The sequence below is a fragment of the Emys orbicularis genome, chromosome 4 (assembly GCF_028017835.1).
Source record: "Emys orbicularis isolate rEmyOrb1 chromosome 4, rEmyOrb1.hap1, whole genome shotgun sequence".
Classification (NCBI taxonomy): domain Eukaryota; kingdom Metazoa; phylum Chordata; order Testudines; family Emydidae; genus Emys; species Emys orbicularis.
Genome location: NC_088686.1, coordinates 87,215,450 through 87,234,294, shown reverse-complemented (window position 1 = coordinate 87,234,294; position 18,845 = coordinate 87,215,450). Strand labels below are relative to the sequence as shown.

General features: G+C 44.2%; 1 protein-coding gene across 1 annotated transcript; it reads right to left on the bottom strand.

Annotated features, from left to right (window-relative positions):
- Nucleotides 1-10,509: 10,509 nt before the first annotated feature.
- Nucleotides 10,510-18,845, bottom strand: DHCR7 (7-dehydrocholesterol reductase). Its single transcript, XM_065403930.1, has 6 exons — nucleotides 18,684-18,845; nucleotides 16,651-16,741; nucleotides 15,863-16,076; nucleotides 15,283-15,487; nucleotides 13,128-13,259; nucleotides 10,510-10,974 (listed from the first exon to the last, which is right to left on the bottom strand). The coding sequence occupies exons 1-6, from the start codon at nucleotides 18,828-18,830 to the stop codon at nucleotides 10,510-10,512; spliced, it is 1,254 nt and encodes a 417-aa protein (XP_065260002.1). The 5' UTR covers nucleotides 18,831-18,845.

Here is an 18,845-nt window from a genome sequence, read left to right as displayed (position 1 = left end):
ACACACATTGCAGTCACTAGTTACCCTGGTCAGTCTGGGAGGTGGTTTTCATGTTATGTGTGGGGGGGGTGGGCTATGTGACTTTGTGGCGGGGGAGGGCGGTTAGAGATCTTATGCAGCGGTCCTTATCCTGGATCACAGAGCCATGCAGCAGGGGATCTGTAACCGTCCTCCCCCGCCACAAAGTCACATAGCCCCCACACACAGAGTCCCGAACAGGAGGGGTGGCAGGCTCCGTTGAAACAACCAGTCCACCAGTGCGGAGCCTGTCATTCCTGGAGTTTAGAAGCGTCCTTTGCATCACTACACTACACCCGCTCCCCACCAGTCTGCGTCCCAGGTTCAACACTTTACCGAGAAAACAGTAATAAAGAAAACGGTGTTCATTAACAAAATTGAAGTGATTTTATTTTTAAACGTGTGTTGGAAGGGGGGGAACGGGGTGAACGGGGTGTGTAACAGGAGAGGATAGTGAACATTTACTGGGTAAAGAAACGGGGGCAGGTTCAGCTTCTCTGTAAACAAACTTAATAGTCACAGGTTACCCTGCTCACTCAGGAACCTAGCTTTCAAAGCCTCCCGGATGCACAGCGCGTCCCGCTGGGCTCTTCTAATCGCCCGGCTGTCTGGCTGGGCGTAATCAGCAGCCAGGCTATTTGCCTCAACCTCCCACCCCGCCATAAAGGTCTCCCCCTTGCTCTCACAGAGATTGTGGAGCACACAGCAAGCTGCAATAACAATGGGGATATTGGTTTCGCTGAGATCACAGCGAGTCAGTAAGGTTCTCCATCTCCCCTTGAGATGTCCAAAAGCACACTCCACCACCATTCTGCACTTGCTCAGCCGGTAGTTGAAGAGTTCTTTTTCAGTGTCCAGGGCGCCAGTATAGGGCTTCATGAGCCAGGGCATTAGCGGGTAGGCTGGGTCCCCGAGGATCACTATAGGCATCTCCACATCCCCAACAGTTATTTTGTGGTCCGGGAAGTAAATACCTTCCTGCAGCCGTCTAAACAGACCAGAGTTCCTGAAAACACGAGCGTCATGAACCTTGCCCGGCCATCCGACGTTGATGTTTGTAAAACGTCCCCTATGGTCCACCAGTGCTTGCAGCACCATTGAAAAGTAGCCCTTTCGGTTAATGTACTGGCTGGCCTGGTGGTCCGGTCCCAGGATAGGGATGTGAGTTCCATCTATAGCCCCACCGCAGCTTGGGAATCCCATCGCGGCGAAGCCATCTATGATGACCTCCACATTTCCCAGGGTCACTACCTTTGAGAGCAGTAGCTCAACGACTGCGTTGGCTACTTGCATGACAACAACCCCCACGGTAGATTTGCCCACGCCAAAGTGGTTCGCGACTGACCGGTAGCTGTCCGGCGTTGCAAGCTTCCAGAGGGCTATGGCCACTCGCTTCTGGACAGTCAGGGCTGCTCGCATCCGGGTGTCATTGCGCTTCAGGGCAGGGGACAGCAACTCACACAGTTCCATGAAAGTCCCCTTCCGCATGCGAAAGTTTCGCAGCCACTGTGATTCATCCCAGACCTGCAGCACTATGCAGTCCCACCAGTCCGTGCTTGTTTCCCGGGCCCAGAATCGCCGTTCCACAGCATCAACATGACCCATTGCCACCATGATGTCCTCGGCGCGGGGTCCCGTGCTTTGTGACAGGTCTGTGCCACTCTCAGACTTCAGGTCCTCATCGCGCTGCCGTAGCCTCCTCGCCCGATTTCTCAGCATCTGCCTCTGGGAAAGGTGGATGATAAGGTGCGAGGTGTTGATAACGGCCATAACTGCAGCGATGGTCGCAGCGGGCTCCATGCTCGCAGTGCTGTGGTGTCCGCGCTGTCACTGACCAGAAAAGTGCGCGAACTGATTTCCCGCCGGCGCTTTCAGGGAGGGAGGGCGGGAGTGACGGTTGGATGACGACAGTTACCCAAAACCACCCTCGACACATTTTTTTACCCAGAAGGCATTGGCGGCTCGACCCAGAATTCCAATGGGCAGCGGGGACTGCGGGAACTGTGGGATAGCTGCCCACAGTGCACCGCTTCCGATGTCGACGCTTGCCCCGTTAGTGTGGACTCACTAAGTCGAATTACTGTCCTTAGTGTGGACACACACGTTCGACTTTGTAATATCGATTCCACATATTCGATTTAAGTAAAATCGAACTACTCTCGTAGTGTAGACATACCCTAAGTCTGTTATTTTTTGTAGCTATCCCTTTAGTTCTATCAGGGTTTAATAGGACTTGAAATTCTATTTCAAATGAGCCCAAACACACCTGTTTTTTCTTTAAAAGTCAGCTCTCAAAAGAGTCTTTTTAAATTAAATTCTTGTAGAGAGTCTTTAAGGTTAAATGATCAAAAAAGGTATTCTCTTTTCTTTTCAAATAATCTTTGGAGAGGTTCTTCTTGTCTTCACGAGTTTGGTGAGGGGTTGCTTAAGCATTGCCAGATAACTAAATTTTTCAATTAATATAAACATTCCTATCCTCAAATGGCTTATATTAGTAACCAGTTATAGCATCAAATGACCCTGCTACATTTATACGTAAACAGCTTACTGATCATATAACAATGATATCAGGCAGTTTATAAAGGCTTGCATTTAGTTAACATATTTGCAAGTATGCATTTCACCAAGGTGTCTGCCATTTCAACAGTTAAGAAATAAAAGCTTTAAAACATTTCCAGCCATACATGAAGTTTTAAAGATACAAGTAGAGATTTTCCTTTGAAAAGAAAGTGAGAGTTGGTATAGGCCCACTTTATGACCTATAGATTTATTACACTGATAACACATCCCCACACTTTTTTACAACCATGAATGTTTTACATGGTTGTCTCTTGACCCAAGCTCCTTCCAGTTGCCATCTGTTTGTTTTAGCAATTGAATACTGAATATTTTATACAAAGCACAAATGTCAATAACTGGTACATACGTTAAACATAGCAAAAAAGGAAGTAGTATATAGTTAAAACAAGGTATAGTTTAAAATGCAGCTTTTCTGAATTAGTATAAACACTTAGGGTAAACAACATCCTTAGCCATAAAACCATGTTTTTCTTCCTGACATTTGTTTGTCCTTAGGAGATAAGGTAGAAGCCTCCTAAAATTCCTTTGGTTAGCTTGGATATTCCATATAATTAAATAAACAAATATATATGCATGTGAGGTAACTTTCTCCAAGTACTATATGTACTTGATAAATATATCCTAAGTGTAACAGGGTCTATCAGGCCTTCTCTGCCCCTTGCTGGAGGCATCGGTGCCCTGACACCCCTCCTCAAGGAAAATCCCTCAGACCTGCGTACCAACAATAATCTTCCAGAGGCCTAGAAGGGCCTGAAGAAAATAATGACCAATCAAGAGCCAGCAGGCCAGTTAAGAAGGCTTGCTGTCTTCTCAATGGCAGAGCTAGGTGAGACTGGGACAGAAGATGAGCTCGTCAATGCTAGCCCAGAACCCCAGGCCAGGTCAGGGCCATGCCAACAAGCGCTGCCACTAAGCACTTGCCTTTGAGTTTTGTTTCTTTATTTAAAGGCACAAATAGCAACATTTTAAAATTGATTTTGTTACTTAACTGTTTAGAGACTGACACTGAGCTACAGCACGGGCCACCATGCACCAGGCACATGGCCAAAACGTACAGGCTAAGGCAGGGAACACCTGCAGTTGTACCATTATTGGCCCTGAAGGTGGCACAATGGAGCAGCACCAACTGCCACAACTTGGTAGGAGAAATGGGATTGACTCCCCTATTTCTCTGGGGAAGAGATTGTATAGACTGACCAGATAGCAAGTGTGAAAAATCGGGACAGGGCGTGGGGGGTAATAGGAGCCTATATAAGAAAAAGCCCCAAATATTGGGACTGTCCCTATAAAATTGGGACATCTGGTCACCCTAAGATTGTCCGACTCCTAGCTTAGCAGCAGTGAGCCCAGGCCAAGCAGCTTTTTCTGGAAGGGCAGCAGGAGACCCGGTGGGCCACCCAGCAGCAGCAAGCTGTGCTCCTCTAGCTTCCAGGAAGCGATGCTTGAGTGGATCACTGGCTGCTCCCACTTCGAAATGACCCCATCAGCACCAGGTATAGCCCTTTCCAAATTGGGACCCGGGGGTTACCCCGAGGCATATCATTACATTTGACAAGTAGCCCTTGCTGCTCAATGAGAAAAAAAGACTACTTGGGCTATGCGACTAGCCCTTTTCTGTCTGGGAAGCGAATGTGGCTTACTGGGCCTTAGATGATGAAGCTGCAAAGGACTATGACACCTTGAAAGCGGCCATCAATCGCAGTTTGTTGAGATCACCAGAGATTTACTGTCACTGGTTCCGGACAGAAACTTTCCCACCAAGGGCACGACCTCAGGCTGTGCAGTGACTAAAGGATTGGGCCACCCACTGGCTTCAGCCAGTGTCCCACTCTCCAGATGAGGTTGTAGAGTCTGTGTTACTCAAACAATAGCTAGAGGTTTTGCCGACTGCCATTCAAACCCTGGTGCACCAAAACAACCCAGCATACTGAGAGCTGCCATCCAGCTCACCAAGGATTTTATGTCAGCAGATTAGCCCGGCCCCAACCTTCTGAGGATCAACCTGAGGTGCCAGAAAAGGGCCAGGAAGCTCCTGGAGAGGGCGTGCTATGATGGGTGCCCTCATGGTGGACCCCAGAAAGTATCCTACAACACCACTGAAAGAGCCACGACAGAGCAAGCGTACGGAGTTGTGCCTGGGAACAGGTCAGGGAGCTTCCCTGCTGATCGGACAGTCATCTTTTTGCACTGTGGGAAGCTGGGGCAAGTCAGCTGCTTGTGCCATCCCAGGGAGTGTGATATGAAATGTGCCTTCATGGAATACTGGAGCCTCTTACATGAGACAGATGAGAACTGTTGCTGGGCAATTGTAGCTCCAGTAGAGCTAATAGACTCAGGGTGTTCCCCAACCCTAGTCTGGGAGACCCTACTGGATCTAGGAGAGCTATGGGAGGAGACCCAGTGCAGGTGACTTGTGCCCACAGGGACACACATACCTACCCCATAGCCTGGGTACATTTGAACATAGGGGATCAACCCAGAATGCTTCGGGTTGGTGTAACCCCCAACTTGCCATGGAAATAATAATCGGGAGAGACTAGCCACACTTCTCCTCACTACTACTGTGCTACTTGGAGAGCCCAGACACCACACTGGATTGATTGTTCAGCATTTTCCTGATTGCAGTATGCCACCCTCATTTGTCTGATGGCCCCTTGTAACCCAAGAAGACTCGGAAACAGTCTTGAAGGCTGATGAGAAAGCTTGGTTGCAAACAGTCTTGAAGGCTGATGAGCCAGCTGGCAGCTCAATAGGACCAGTTCGGGACAACCCTCTTCCCAACATTGACCCAATACTACTAGCCAGATCCTTTGATTTGGTCCAGTAATGCGGCGATGACATCCTTCAAGGAGTGTAAACCAGACTCGTGCTGGTTAATGGAACCAATGCTCAGGAGTCTCACGCCTCCCACTTTGAGCTGCAAAATGACTTACCTTATTAAGTGGAGAACACCACCTAGACAGGTCAGGTACGCCAAGCACTCCTGGTGTTCCGAAGCATTCAGAACGAGGTGCTATGACTGGCATGCTCCATTCCCTTTGCCAGTCACTTGGGCAGAGACAAAACCCTAGAGAGGATGCTGGCTAGATTCTTTTGGCCTAGGGTCCTGTTACCAGATTTGCCTGTTACTTTGGGGTACACTCATTTATTAGGGTTATTCTTCTGGGGGCGGGGGTCTAATTCTATCAATTTACTGCTTGTCACTTGTGTTTTCATATGGAGCTCTACTTCTCCCTTATGCAAGTCCCCTCCCAATGGAGCTATCCTGCAGGACCTCGGTTCCCCAGGGCTGGTTTCCTCCAGCCCCAGAATCAGATGAACACACACGTACGTACGTACGTCTGCGTGGACTGGGTCCATCAGCACTTTCAAGCTGACCCCTTATATGTCCCTGGACTCAGTGGGCTGGGTCAAGCAGAACTTCCAAGCTGCCACCCTTATATGCCACAGGTACCTCACCGGAATAGAGTAAGCCTGAGCAGGCTGGGTCGAACACTTCCAGGCTGCCACCCTTATATGTCCCTGGACTCAGTGGGCTGGGTCAAGCAGAACTTCCAAGCTGCCACCCTTATATGCCACAGGTACCTCACCGGAATAGAGTAAGCCTGAGCAGGCTGGGTCGAACACTTCCAGGCTGCCACCCTTATGTGTCCCTGGACTCAGCGGACTGGGTCAAGCAGCACTTTCAAGCTGCCACCCTTATATGCCCCTGGACTCAGTAGTCTGGGTTGAGCAGCACTTCCAAGCTGCCACCCTCGTATGTCACAGGTTCAGCACGTCCCTATCCCCACTTTCACTTACAATTGTTCTGGTAGTAACACACTTGATGAGCAAACCCCATAGTATTTTTGGGCACTACAGGAATCTTTAGCATAGGCAAGAGAAGTGTTGCTGCAGAGTAAATGGGGAAGCTAAAAACACAAAAGAGTAAAGTTCAGAGAGAGAGGGCGGGCTGCAACCAGCTTAACCATAAAAGTTATTTATTGAATAATAGTGATAACCACACAAGGAGAGCCTAAACAAACATAACAGTTACATTATAAAAGATTACAAAAGTCATATATAGAAAACTATACCTGTTCAAACAAGTCAGGGTTAAAAAGTTATAACTGAGGTAGAAAAGAAAACAGAGACAGAGAGAGAGAGAACTGGGGGTCTCACCACTCCATGAAGTTTGAACTGGTCGGGGTTCCCAGGTGATAGTGGTAGCTCAGGGTCCTGAGTGCTGGACAGAGCCCCCAGCACAATCAGTCAGGAGAAGATGAAATCCCAGTGGAACTGATCCAGAGTTTGGATCCATGCATCAGAACACTTACTTGAGCATGGGTAGGGTTTTTTGTAGGGAAACAACTATGGGTCAAGGGAGAACCCTAGATTTGTTTATGGGTAAACTGATGACTCAAGGGTTTTCTTTAGGCTAGACAATAGGAGCTGATCACTCCTAGCTATGAGTGGTGTTCCCTCCAGGGAGCTCACAATGCAATTAGGCAGCTTCAGTATTTTGGATATCAATCAAGGATTCATTACTAGAACTGGTCTGATAACTGCTGAGCTGGGTGTGTGCAGGCGTGGGTTCATTAACATCTGAAGCAGAGATCCCCCATCATGCAGTGCTTCCCTGCTTTTCTGGCCCCAGAGTTCAGTGCAGTTCTTGCCTTGGAATCTCTGTTCTCCATTCTGTATGCTAATGGAGATGCCTCCCTGTCCCATCTTTGATGCACATGAGGCTAGGGGAGTTGCTGTAATCCTATCACCCTTGTCAGGAGGGGTTTAGGTGTGTCTCCCACTGCCTTTTCATTGCTTTCTGTAAGTCTTTCCTCTGATCGGTTTTGGTTCAAGCAGAGGCTAAAAAGGGAGTGGGTCCTTCATGAGTCAGACAGTCTGGATACTGCGCCCTGGTTCCCCAAGAACACAGAGCTGACTGGTATCAGTCCACAAGGAAGTGGCAAACTTTTGTGGATCCTGTCTTGAGGGCCAATAAGGAGCACCTAAAGGACACCTTCAGGCTCCCTTCATCCCTTACCCCTTATAAATACACCATTTGAACACATAGGGCTAGAGATAGTGGAGACATAGTGGGGGAAAGTGCAAAGGGGCATTAGTACTTCTTGGTTGTAGAGGATTATGCAACCTGCTATGCTGAGGCTGTTCCCCTCCACTCAATAAATGGTCAAGGCCATGGCCAGGTTCCTAGTCCTGCTTTTCTCATGGGTGGACTTACCTACTGAAGTCCTCATAGATCAGGGGACTAACTTCACTTCCCTCCTACTGCAGAAGGCATGACAGCTCCTTAAAATTATACCCCTCTGAACTTCAGTATACCATCCCCAAACTGATGGGTTTAGTTGGATTTTTAAGCAAATGCAGAAGAAATTTGTGAAGATGGACACCAATGATTGGAATAAGCTACTCTCTCCTCTGCCATATGATAGGTGCCCCAGGCCTCAACAGGCTTCTTGCCCTTCGAGCTGTTATATTGCCAACAATCTTGAGGAATCCTGGACCTTCTTACAGAGGTCTGGGAAGAGCAGCACTCACACTCTCAAAACGTGTTACAAGTGTCTCAAGTGGATAGGACAGTTTGCAAAGAAGACTCACTTGTAGGCCCAACAAACCCAGGACCAACACTATAATAAAGGTACCTGGGAGAGGGATTTCAGCCAGGGGACCACACGCTGTTGCTCCTCCCCAGCTTGGAGAGCAAGCTCCTGGCCAAATAAATTAATGGAGATATCCCATCTCCTAGAACTGGAAGGGACCTTGAAAGGTCATTGAGTCCAGCCCCCTGCCTTCACTAGCAGGACCAAGTACTGATTTTGCCCCAGATCCCTAAGTGGCCCCCTCAAGGATTGAACTCACAACCCTGGGTTTAGCAGGCCAATGCTCAAACCACTGAGCTATCCCTCCCTCCCATTGACCAGGAACAGCGAACCGTGGCCACTGGGAGCTGCGAGCGGTCGTACCTGCGGACGCTCAGATAAACAAAGCGTCTCGCGGCCCGCCAGGGGCTTACCCCTAACAAGCCGCGAACCAAGTTTGGGAACTCCTGATCTAGAGAGTGCCTAGCTATCAAATAGGCTGTGGGGGGTATTATGTAACTATCATTTAAAGGCTCCCTTTGACCTAATAACAGACAATATACCCATTAAATGGTTGCAAGTGATGAAGGACACAAATTCTCACATTATTCAGTGGTATTTGGCACTGCAACTATGTGTCTTTCCTGTGAGACACGGACAGGGTTCTCCGTACCTGAATGCAGACTTCTTTTCCAGGATAGGGGCTGAGATTGGGCCCTTGGGAGGGTGTGATGGGGGTCTCTCAAGTTGTCTTTCCCCGCTTCTAGAGACATCAGTGCCCTAATACTCCCTCATCAAGGAAAAATCTAATCAGGCTACCAACAAGATAGTCCTCCATAGGCCTAGAGGAAATACTGACAGATCAAGAGCTAGCGGGGCAGTTAAGAACACTTGCCTGCCTCTTCTCAGTAGTGGAGTTGGGTGACAGAGGAGGAGAGCCTCAGTGCTAGCCTAGAAGCAGGCCAGGGCCTTGCCTTCAAGTGCTGAAACTAAGCACTTTCCTTTGATTGTTTTCTTCATTTAAAGGCACTGACAACCAGTTCTGAGTTTTGTTACTCAACTGTTTAGAGACTGATGCCAAGCTTACGGCACAGACCACCCTATGCCCAGCAGATGGCATAAAATTTATGGACTAAGGCAGGGCGTGCCTGTAATACCAAGCTTGGCCCTACAGTGGGTGCTATGGAGCAGCCCCACCTCCCACTGTAAATGTCAGTAAAGGCACAAGCAAGTTTAATGACTTAATATTTCACAATTTTTATTATCACTTTTGCATTGCTATTGCAGTCTCTCCTCTACACCAGATTGCAAAGCCATCATCTCCTCATTTAAATACCTCACCAAGATTAATTTATTTTGTGATGCCTTCAAGAACCTAGTTGACCAAGTCATATATTTGTTTGCTTATTGTATGAGTTAACTATTCATGTAAGTGGAGAACTTAGTATTTAATGTACACGCAACTATCACAGTTTTATTTGACAAGACATATGCTTATCGGCTTGATCACTTTTGCTTGCATACTGTATCTGTCTTTGCCTTTTTTAGGGTGTATACTGGTTAGGGCAAGGACTGTATTCACTCTCTTTGAACAGCTCTATCCCATAGTGGGGGATATTGTTCATGCAGTAATAGGTGGTCCAATGGAGGAGAGGACGCTCAGAAAGTTGGGGGGGGAGAGGAAACATATCCATTGTTTTAAAAATGTATTTAATAGCATTGCTTCCCCCCCCCTTTCATCCTGAAACCAGGGTTTTAGCCTTGGTTGTGTCCACTTACAGATATGATTTTGGTCACAAGTGATAAAGATTCAAGTCTCTCACCTGCAGTGGAAAAAACTGTTTCCCATTATCAAATATTTGTTTAGAAACTAATTCACATTGCAAGCAAACTGTGCCAGACTAAAATCGGAACATCTGGGCTACATCCTCCACAGCTGCATATTGGCGTCTCTATTGGCCTAGTTCCAGTGATGTCTGTCTATATCTGCTGAGGATCTTGCCCAATATTCCTCCCCTCACCCCCCCCCCCTTCATCTTTTTCATATAAAGCAACACAATGTGGGAAAGAACACTTCAGGAGCTAGATTATAACAAAAGTTCTTCAGTCTTTAATTTCGGTCTTATGGAGAGCTGGCCATTTTAGTGCTGCAATGTTCTAAATAGCTACTGGGAACGTGTTACATTAGACGGTGAAGAGTTATTCTTCAAACCACGCTTTCTCCCCCACCAGATGTTCTACAGAAAACTGAAAATAGTTTTTGCTGGTGTCAAGCAGAGTGTGTGAACACCGCTGTCCTCAAAAAGGGGTATGTTTTGTCTGGAACTCGGTCTTAAAATACTCCTGGTATTAGTCGGTAAGGAACTGCAGTAGTGTAGCGCTTCCAGTCCTTGCCGTATTTGCTGGAGCAACGGTGTTCATCCCTGATGCAGCGGTGGGTCAGCAAAATGATCATGTAAATGATGTAGAAATAAGGCAGGATGTGCCCAAAGCCACAAGTCAGGCAGTATGCCAGGGAGCCCATCAGGTCACCTGTGTAGTTAAAATGGCGCGCCACTCCCCAGAATCCTGAAATCATCAGCTTGCTGTAGTATTTGGTCCCATCCACTGACGTGTAGGAGCATTCAATATATTCTGGCTTCTTACCCCAGATCTTGCAGTTCCCATCTGTGCGACGGAAGAGATCTTTTTGGTGGTTGGTCATCCTGAAGATATAATAGCCAACCAGCCCCAACAGCAGGATCCCAACTGCATTAGCTGTTGAGAGCTGTACAGGATGGTAAACTAAATATAAACCCTGCAGAGTGAGGAAGAGTTAGAGGTTTCAGTGAATTTCAGTAAACAAATGTTTCCTCCAAACTGAGTGGCACCCCCTTTGCCTGGAGGATGCTAGACTACTTCTCTAAGCAAGTGGGGACCCAGGGTAGAGGAGAGGATCAGTGTGAGTAGGGAAACTTGCAAGACTCCAGACCCACACTACAAATTTATGGCCATCTCTCCAGGTAAAGCCACAGGTGGTTCTTAGAAAACCACCCATTTCTCTCACTGTGATGGCATTGTAGGTGACTGTAGGAACAACTCATATGTACAGCATTAAAAGCTCAGGCAGCAAGTAGCCTGCATGCTGTACTCTGCTACCATGGCATTCAGCTCAATCTTGGATGGCACCAGTGATCTTCACACCCCAGAAATAATAAGCTTTCTGGTGAAGCTTCCTGGGGACAAGGACAAGAGAGAGGCTAGAAGGGTGGGGGGTGTGCACTGGGGAACAAGAAATAATTAGAAACAAAAAACAGAGAGAAGAACTAAAAACCCCTAAAAAAAAAAAAACACACAAAAAGGAAGACAGTGAAAAACAAGAAAGATGATGGGGGTTGGATGGGGAGGGGGAAGGAAGAGGACAGAAAATGAACAGAAAAAATAAGGAAGATGGTAGGACAAGACAAATAGTAGGACATGGTGCTTCGAGACACAGCGGGGCCCCTATCCACTAAATCATCCCAATGTGGGGGTGTGACAGAATGCATCCCTATATTCACACCCTACACACTCTTGTAATCACCTTTGTACAAGGTGTGCCTTGTAAGGTATCATGTGAAAACTCATACTTTGCTGGTCAGCACTGCCCTGTTAAAATATGTGTGGCAACATTGAATGTGAAGTTATAAGATTCCCCTTATGTTTCAAAACACGTTTCAAACTCCACAGCCGTGCCCAAGCAAAAGTTGGCAAACAGGTCTGTCCTAAACAAATAAATGTGTGTGCTGCTTAATTTGCATTTAAGCAGTAAATAGAGTCATCAAGCAGGAAGGGAAGACAAAGGAAATTCAAACAGTTGAAAAAACCAGCAGGGAATATCCACAAAGACTCTTTGGCTCCTGGGTCTCAGCTGGAAATGTTTTTCCATGTGGGTAACTGTAACTATAAAAAGGAGGAACAAATATTCAAGGCACCCCTCTCTCTACCTCTGCTTATCACAGTCACTGCATCTGAAGAGACAAAGGAAACAGGCACTGGACTCTGGGGGAAGGGTCCTGACCTAAAGGGTTTGGTCAGTTAGACTGCTGAAAGCATGTACTGAGAAAACAAACTACATTAGATTCAAAGCACAGTTAAGTAAGGCACCAGGAGGCATTATATCTTTATTTTTCCTGTAACCATTTCTGACTTTTATGCCTCATTATTTGTACACAAAATCTATCTCTCTGTAGTAATACACTTATTTTATCTAACCTAGTGTGTTCAAGTTGAAGTGTCTGGGAAATGCCATTTGGTAACAATTTATGTGCATGCATATTATTCCCTTAAGGGAATAACAGGCTCAATATATCTGTACTGTCCAGGAGAGGGCTGGGCAGTACAGGACATACATTTCTGGGGGAAGATCTGGGACTGGGAATGTGTTGGGGTTACCTTGTGGTAATTTTTAAGCCTGGTAAGACCCAAGATGTGGCTGTCTGTCTGCAGCACACACACAGACATAGCTGGGAGTAAATTACCGGTACATGCTGGAGGCTGTTTCTGAGCAGCAAGGCATTGTAAAGGGCACCCCATGTCACAGGGTGCCTAACAAAGGAATGATAGCTAACAGTAGTGGTTCCAATCTATTACATTACTCAACTAAGTTTACCTAGAAGCCATTTACACCTCTACCCTGATATAACATGACTCGATATAACACGAATTCGAATACAACACGGTAAAGCAGTGCTCCGGGAGGGGGAGGGGGAGAGAGCGGGGCTGCGCACTCCGGCGGATCAAAACAAGTTCGATATAACGCGGTTTCACCTATAACACAGTAAGATTTTTTGGCTCCCGAGGACAGCGTTATATCGGGGTAGAGGTGTATTTAGGATGCTAGTCATGCTGCCGGGGAACACATTTTTAGGATTACTTTTAACGTCTTCTGCTTCCATGAAAATGCTATTAACAATACAATTGTATTTTTACCTGCAGAGTGTAGAGGTAAGGCAGCCAAACGCAGTCTCCCCAGCCCAGGTACCATCCAAAATGATCATGGCAGATATCAATAGTTTTCAAATACCAAGCTTCATTCCAGAAGAAGTCCAATACATAAATACCCTGGAAATAAATGTCTTGTGCTTAGAACAATGCTCTGTTGCTATTAAAACATCTGTCATAGTCACCCAGTCTCATTGTACTAGAATCAGGCTGCTGGTTTTATCTTGTGGCAACAGCCTGATAATCTTTCTGCATTTTTACAATGGCAAAACAGAGTATTTTTTTAAAATATTACCACAATTGTACTAATGCGCACATGTATAATTGGAATTCAGTACTTTCAAGGTGACTGCTAAACCAATGCTAATGTTCCTAGCTTATTACTTATTAGGGCCAACCCATTCTAGGCAGACAATAGTAACAGCACAGCCCTGCTGTGGAATGGAATGTGATGTTTGCAGGCAAACAAAACCAACTTAAAGCCACAGACACCCTTTAGGCATCTCACTGTACCTAGATAATGTTGATCATCTGATCATGAGATCCAGTGCTAACGTAATGTACACAAAGGCACAGTGGTGCACTTCAAGACACATTTGAGTGTTAGTCTTTGACTCTGTGTTGGTTTAAGTTAGATCCTTAATCTATGTAGTTTGTCAGCTTTTACCCAACAGAGATTTCAACATATCCTGGTCACAGCAGGACTGCCAACAGCCACAGCAGGAGATGGAGTGACTTCCTGGTCTTTCAGCCCATCTCCTTATTCCCCAAAATGGACCAGAATAAACTGCTCTGGTCCAGTGGTCTTGATTCACATGCCCAGGACCAACAGCTTTCAAAGCCTCATGGCTTGTCTACACTCCTGCTTAAGTCGATGTAAGTTACGTCGCTCAGGGGTATGAATAAGCCCCCGAGCGACGTAACTTACATCGACTTAAAGCGATGTCCACACTAGCGTTATGTCGGAGGGAGATGCTCTCCCATTGGCATAGCACGTTTTCACCAGACACGCTACAGTGGCACAGCTGCATTGGTGCAGCTGTGCCGATGTAGTGCGGTAGTGTAGACTAGCCCTTAGTCTCCTGGCTGTTCTCTTTTGCTACGCTCTCATCTGCCCCCTCCTTTATTTTGGTCAATCTCATGCCTTTGTCTCCTCTCTGTTCCAGTTCCTGCCTACTCCTTTCCAAAACCAACCACCTCTAGAAACATCTATTTTATCGTTAGCTATCTCACTCAAAAAGCCATGTGATGATTTTAGGCTCCCAAAGCCATTCTAACATCTTTGGTGCCACATGGCTGAAAATGATAGCAAGTTTTTTAAAAATTGAAAAAGTTCTGTGCCTGCACAAGGCTGGGATTCTAGCTGTTATCAGCCAATATCAGTCCTCAGTCAATGAATCCAAATTATTAACCTTTTTTTTTAAAAAGCGTGCTTTTTTTGATTACACAAAAAATATATTATAAATCTGGAAGTCTTGAGATTTTTTTTTGAGCATACATTATAAACAAAGCAGAGAATATTTTTTAAAAAAGGAGTTAATCATTTGGATACCAGGAGTCACGCCAAAGGGATTTTGCGGTTCCACAGGTGTAAACATCTACATAGAAATATTTAACTAACACATTTTTTTAGCAGCCGCTAGCACTGTTTTAGGCTCCATGCTGGGAAGGTGCAGTGTCTTCCCCTACAGGGTGCTGAATGTCTTTTGGCAGTGAAGGCAACAGAAGTTCTGTGCACTGAGAATCTCAAAGGAGGGAGCTCTGAATATGGTTGGGGAGGGAAAAAAGAAAGAAAGGGACATGTGGCCTCAATCTTGAAGTCAATTGGAATTTTGTCAGAGTCCAAAGGAAACAGTATCAGGCCTGTTTCTAGAATATAGACTGAAAGACAAATGTATTTCTTAGATTAAATAGGTCCCTGATCCTGCATCAAGCTCTGCAGATGTGGACGTGACTGTGCCACTGACTTCTGTGGGACTCTGCATGAGTGTAAGGGCTCACACTAGCAGGTCCCGATGCATGATCATGGCTGAGATTATTCTATGTCAACAAGAAATAAATTCAATTTTATCATCATGAGGATTTAGTCTGTTTTAATATCCACAGTTTCCAACCAGGTTTAATTCCACCATTCCAGACTTACCTGTAGGACATTGACAAGGATCATCGAGTTGGTCACCTGACCATACAGTTCCTGTTGTTTGGCAGCGTAGGAGAGGTTAATTAGAGTCCAGGCTACAATACCAGGCCGGCCATTGAAGAACAGCTTGAAATCAAACCACTTCCCTATTCGAGGGTTAAATTCAATCCCCATCATATAGTCATAAAATAAATTGCCGGTGAATTTGCTAAAAGTATAAAAAAATTGTAAAGGTAATAATTTGCTACAGCTGCATATGAATATAAATTTGAATATAGGTTTCAGTTCATTTTCCAATACATGAACTATTGTCATTTTGTGAACTGAAGTTGTGTTAATACATAAAACCAAGTAATTATTAAGATGATACAGGTTGATCCAATGAAGGTAGTACATTATAAAGGTAAGTTCCGACTCTAAGATCTTCCTAGTTTTTATATGATTTTTGACCAGTCATAGCATTTTCTAGCCAGATTAAGATTAGTCAAAATGCATTTTTAATCACTGTACTGAAGAAGATTCAATGTTCACATGTCAAAGTTCCCCATAACACTGCACTATATGAGTATTAACAACAACATACCAATCTTTGGGGTTACTGGGGAAAAGGTAGCTTTTAATCATTGCAAATGTGGAAGTTGAGTATCCCAGAATATTAGCACACCACAGGAGAGGAATCCAGTTGTCAAAAATGATGGTGGGTGAGAACCAGTGGAAGTAGTAAGCATTTGCAAACCAGAGAGCATGGGTAATGATCCAGGCTTGAAGTCCATTGATTTCATATTTATTTACTGTGCCTAAAGAGAAAGAGGTAAATTGTTCAACATTCTGTGATACTGCATGAATTAGGTATAAAAGAAGCATGCCTTTTATTAGCTCTGGGCATAGACACTATCCAGGAGTGCAGATCCACTGCCCATTATGAAAATGAGTCTTTCCATTATCCTCTTTGATCCTCCTGAAGCACTTAAAGATCTCCTTCTCCCAAACACTTAAGTCTTATTGTGGCTTCCATCCTTCAAACCAATGAAGACCTGATGACACTCTAGTGTAGTCATCAACATAGCTGCCTAGGCCTGGTCTTGACTTCAGAAAGGGGATTGGAGTTGGGCAGGGAAACATGTTTCTTAATTGAAGTTAAATATCTCAGCGTAAAATCCCAGTGAACACAAGGAAGTGTGTAGTTTTCACACAACCTAATTCTCTAAAGTACATTATAAGAGTGTTTGTCTATATTTCCCACTTCCAAATATGTATCTGGATTATTATAGAAGTTCAATTAACTATAGCGGGTAAGAGATCTAATAGAGGTATTCTCATTTAGAAGGAAATACACATTGTATGTGCTAAGGGAAAAAACAAAACCCTTACCAGCAGGAGTCAGAGCACCTTCTTGTACTCCTCCTACATATCCAGGTAGAAACTTGTGGCAGAAATCAGGAACTAATATATATAACATCACCTACATTGCAAAGAATGTAAGAACAATAAATAATTGGCAGGGCATAAAATATTGAACACCCACACACACCCACACCCACACACACACACACACACACACACACACACACACACACACACACACACACACACACACACACACACACACACACACAAGCTATGCATAAATATTAACTTGTAAAAGACCTCAGTATTGAGAATGCACATATGCAGACCCACCAAAAGGTCAATTCACTTTAAATGTCATAAACCAGAATTCCTTGCAGAACTGAATTTTTGTATACAATTAAAAGTATATAAAAGTATATCAAATTTATCCTAAATAATATTTTATAAAAGCTAATACAATAGAAATGTTTCCATGAAAATAGAGGAAAAAATTGGAAGAATATTTTTAAATAAATGTTTTTCTTCAGTATTTGCAATCATGCGTTAATGGATAAGAATCTGAGGTTGATTAGGAGCGGACTATAAGCAAAGTTGAAACTAACCTACTGAATAAGATGAGAAAATAAAGTTCAATAAGAGAGAGAGAAAGAACTGCATACAATATTGCAAGTATATTAGATGTAAAAGTAGCTCAATTTTAGTAATCTAAGCATAGTAATAGTCTATGACCACAACAGCCAAATCCTGAAATATTTACTTAGCCTTTACTTAAACAGCTATAGAAGCTACTGGGATTATGCCCAAGTGAGAACTCCGGGTAACGCACAAAATTATGAAGCTTGATTTTTAACCTGTCTGTGACCCTTTAAGCTCACTTCACCTGGCCTGGTGGATAAAAATTGATTTTTTATTTAAAATCAATTTTTTGGTTTTGTTATTTAAATGACAATAAGTTTTTCTTTTTTAAAACAGACCTGTTAAAATAAAATCTGAATTTAATACAACATGTTACCTTACTATACTGTAGTTGTAAATGTGAAACATGCTTTGATAAGAGAAGTTAATGTATCCAAAAGATTTAAGGTTGTTTTGTTTAATAAAAATAAAATTTATATGCTATTTTTGCTTAATTAAATTCCAATTACCATCCTAATGCAGCTTGACACAAATCATGAGCAAATAATGAATTGGCTAGTAAATAACCAATATATCATTCACCATTAGCTAACATAGTAAAAATGTACAATTAACAATCTGAAACTATAAAGCTATATAATTAAGTAAATGTATGTTACAATGTACTGTCCTAAGTAGCAAAAAAGTGTACCAAATCTAATGAAATGTTCTATTTAGTTGTAAATCAACATGTTTTAATGGTTTCATCAAGAGAATGCACCTTTCTTTACAAAATAACTGAAGTACAAATGGAGAAGTTGATTAAAATCAATGCTTTAGACTGATTCCATTTGGTGATTTAAATCACCTTGATTTAAATCCACCTGCCATCACCCAGTTATCTTGTGTAACCCCCATCAGAGCGCATTACATTGCAGTGCAGTCATATCACCTCAGGCTGTGATCTTGTCAGTTCTTGACAGAGGGGCTGAGTCTGAACTTGGATGAGATATTCTGTTTTTAAAAAATGCACATTCTGCAGGAAGTGATGTTGGTGATTCACTTGATGACATCCTGCCCCCTGAGTCAGTCAGTACTGACCCCAGTGTTCCACAGGGTGTGGAATGAGATTGGGGAGGAATGCTGCCCTATTCTAGAAGGCTTCCATCACATGAGGCATAAGTGATATCCAAACTACAGTGACGGTGAAGCAAACCAGAGCGCGTTACACTCAGTTTGCCAAGTACTTAAGATCTATTCGGATGTTAGAAACTATATTCATTTAAGATTGTTAATTTATTTCTTCTATCCTTTTCACATAATAGGGTTCACTAGAAAAGTAGTCATGAAAGGAGATACTGTAAGCAACGTATGCCTAGGTCAAATATGTGGAGTAATTATCTGACTTCAGTCTGTAATACAGAAACGGAAAGATTTACCTGGAAAGTGACCCAACATATATAGATGTTAGCAGCTTTCCAGCTCAGGGAGGGTGTCTTGTTCCAGATGTCGGAGAGATGGGAATTCCCCATGAGCACATCAATGATGGGGTCCGTCAGAGAGCAATGGTACCGATCACATGACATTATAAAGTAATATAC